This window comes from Myotis davidii, unplaced genomic scaffold (genome assembly GCF_000327345.1).
Source record: "Myotis davidii unplaced genomic scaffold, ASM32734v1 scaffold1870, whole genome shotgun sequence".
NCBI lineage: Eukaryota > Metazoa > Chordata > Mammalia > Chiroptera > Vespertilionidae > Myotis > Myotis davidii.
The window spans coordinates 16,702-19,638 of NW_006282087.1; the positions used below are offsets into that span (position 1 = coordinate 16,702).

Below are 2,937 nucleotides of genomic sequence, written 5' to 3' on the forward strand. Positions count from 1 at the left end.
GTTAGGATCCAGTTGGTTGTCTACAACCTTCTCAATATGGGCTAGGAGTTCTTTGTCATTTGTTGGCCGGTCAAAGACAAAACACTTCCTTCTTGGAAAGAAATGGCGGATGCACTCTCTAGGGAGATTAGATATTTGAGCTTTGGTGCGATTCAGTGAAAGATTAAAACAAACAAAAACAGGTATTACAGTAGGAGCAGCCTGAGAACAAGGGACCTAAAGATTTTTATACAGGGACTTTTGTATCTTTGCCAATATTCTCTCTGTGTAACTTCTGGTTATACCTCCTTTAGCATGGACATCCAAAAGCTTCTTTAACATCAAATTTGCCAATAATGCAACTTTAGGGAAAAATTTTGGAAGAGATAAATATGCTTAAAAAAAACAACTACAACAACCTATTGCTGTTATTAGACCTGAAAATGGTAGAGTACTGTCTATATTGTCAATATTAGCTACTGAATAAATAACAGAAACATGGGTCAAATGTATTTTTTGTCACCTTGATCCCATGGGGAAATGAAGCTGTGGATCAAAATGAAGAGCCCAAATAAGACTTAATGAAACAGTGTTGGAAATAGTGGAATGAGACATCTGATAAAGCTCGATTAAATAGAAAAGAAATAGCCTTATAATTACCCTGGGGTGTCCACCCAACTAACTAGGATGGGAGATAAATGGCACAGAGAGAATTCCTTTACTAAGTACCTGTGCAATAGGAGCCAAATGACCAAGCCAAACAATGAAGCATGTGCAATAGGAGCCAAAATATGGACCATAAGTGAGGGAGGTCACAAAACTGGAAAAATATGGGAGAAGGGCACAAGCCCCGAAAAAAACAGGAAAGAGATTGGATAGTTTTAAAGAAAGCCTGACCTTTCCCAAACCCAAATATATATGGGGAAGGTTCACAAATACCTCAGGGCAGTAGCTGCCCTCTAGCCTGCCAGCTCTCTGTCTCCCTGAGAATGTACTTTGCTTTTCACATTAATAAGCCTTGCCATTATCGCGTAAAACTCCTCCTACATAAGGGTCCCTCAAATTCCTTTCACACAACACCACAGAAGAACATATTTCCTCCAGTAACACTATTGTCCCATTGACTCTAATTTGTATGTTTCTTTAGACCACAAGGCTAACATAATTCAATATTAACCTTTATCTAACATACTAAAGGATATCTGGAAAACACAATTTTGCATTGAAAATCTTAGAAGCAAATTGCTTACAGATGAGGCAGGGTAAATGTGATCCTATATTTTTCTGAATAATAAAGCTTCCTGTAAATTTTCAGAGCTTTATGGGCTAAGGTGAATTGTTAAATTGTTCTAAACCCCCATAATATCTTTTGTATTCTCCTTGCAAATCTCATTCATTATAAAGAACATCAATTAAAGAAATAGTGTATTCTGTTTTTCTACCCAGTTAGTGATTCCTTTTGAATAGATGTTTTATTAGTATGGATACTGCAGAATTTGCTGTCAATGGTTGTAATTTTAGAGAGGAATTTATAATAACCCAAAAGTGTGATAAGTATACATGTGTCTTCATGGAGATAGAATAATTGTAGACCCATAATTCTATGTAGAATCAAACACAAATCCTGGAGAACACATCCTATAATATATTCAACAAATACCAGGCCCCACAAAATGTGAAGTGGAGACTCACGCTTCCCAGTGACTGTGATTCCCTCCCTGAGGGTCTTGATCTTCGCCTGGGTGAGGATGTAAGAACAGAAGTTCTTTGTTTGTTCCTTGAATTTAGGATCCAGTTGGTTGTCTACAACCTTCTCAATATGGGCTAGGAGTTCTTTGTCATTTGTTGGCCGGTCAAAGACAAAACACTTCCTTCTTGGAAAGAAATGGCGGATGCACTCTCTAGGGAGATTAGATATTTGAGCTTTGCGATTCAGGCCTGAAAGATTAAAACAAACAAAAACAGGTATTACAGTAGGAGCAGCCTGAGAACAAGGGACCTAAAGATTTTTATACAGGGACTTTTGTATCTTTGCCAATATTCTCTCTGTGTAACTTCTGGTTATACCTCCTTTAGCATGGACATCCAAAAGCTTCTTTAACATCAAATTTGCCAATAATGCAACTCACAGTCATGCCTTTCCAGCGCACAGGGAAAGGCAGCACTGAACACCAGTAACTTGACTCTCAGCAGGCACATGTTGGGACTCTGTTTCTCATCGCATGCACATGGGATCCCTGATTCTCAGAGCAAGCAAACTGACCTCCAGTGACTCCAATTCTTGGCACACATGCACACAGGGACCCTGATTCTCAGCGCAAGGTCGCACCAAGCGACAGAGACTCCAATACTCAACTCTTGGAGCGTGCATATGGGGACTCTGACTCCTGGTGCATGCAGGGCACTCTGATTTTTGGTGCATGACCACAGGGATTATTTTTTTCAGTGTGGCACATGCTGTGTGCCTGATTTTAGATGCATGCACGAGGCTGCACTGAGCACCAGTGACTGATTCTCAGCTCACATGGCACCCACTGACCCATGGCAGCCACAGATCTCAGTCTCTTTAAGGAAAATAGCTATATTCATTTGATTGCTTTTCTGTTCTGTCTAGCCCATTTCTCATTGTTTTTGAGAAACCATAAATAGAAACATGAAATCAGGAGTGAATAAATCAGAAGTGGATTTTCTTTCAAGGGTTCATCAGATACCTACATGCCCATGTTAATGTAACCCATTCAAATATTTTTATTATTTTGAAATTGTAGCATGGGTAAATATGAGTAAATTGAAAAAAAAGCAATGACACAGATAGAAATAATTAACATAATTAAAATGTCTATAATACCTATTATGAATCTATAGATTCAACACAATCCCTATCAAAATAACAATGGTGTTTTTCACATCGGTACAATAAATAATCCAAAAATGTATATGAAACCATAACAGACACTG

At 38.4% G+C, this 2,937-nt stretch overlaps 1 protein-coding gene across 1 annotated transcript in view; it reads right to left on the reverse strand.

Annotated features, from left to right (window-relative positions):
• LOC102770313 (guanylate-binding protein 6-like) overlaps positions 1-2,937 on the reverse strand; it is a 28,506-nt gene that overhangs the window by 8,981 nt on the left and 16,588 nt on the right. The window contains 1 exon segment of the mRNA XM_015565318.1: positions 1,672-1,917. Within this exon segment, the coding sequence (XP_015420804.1) occupies positions 1,672-1,917 (246 nt within the window).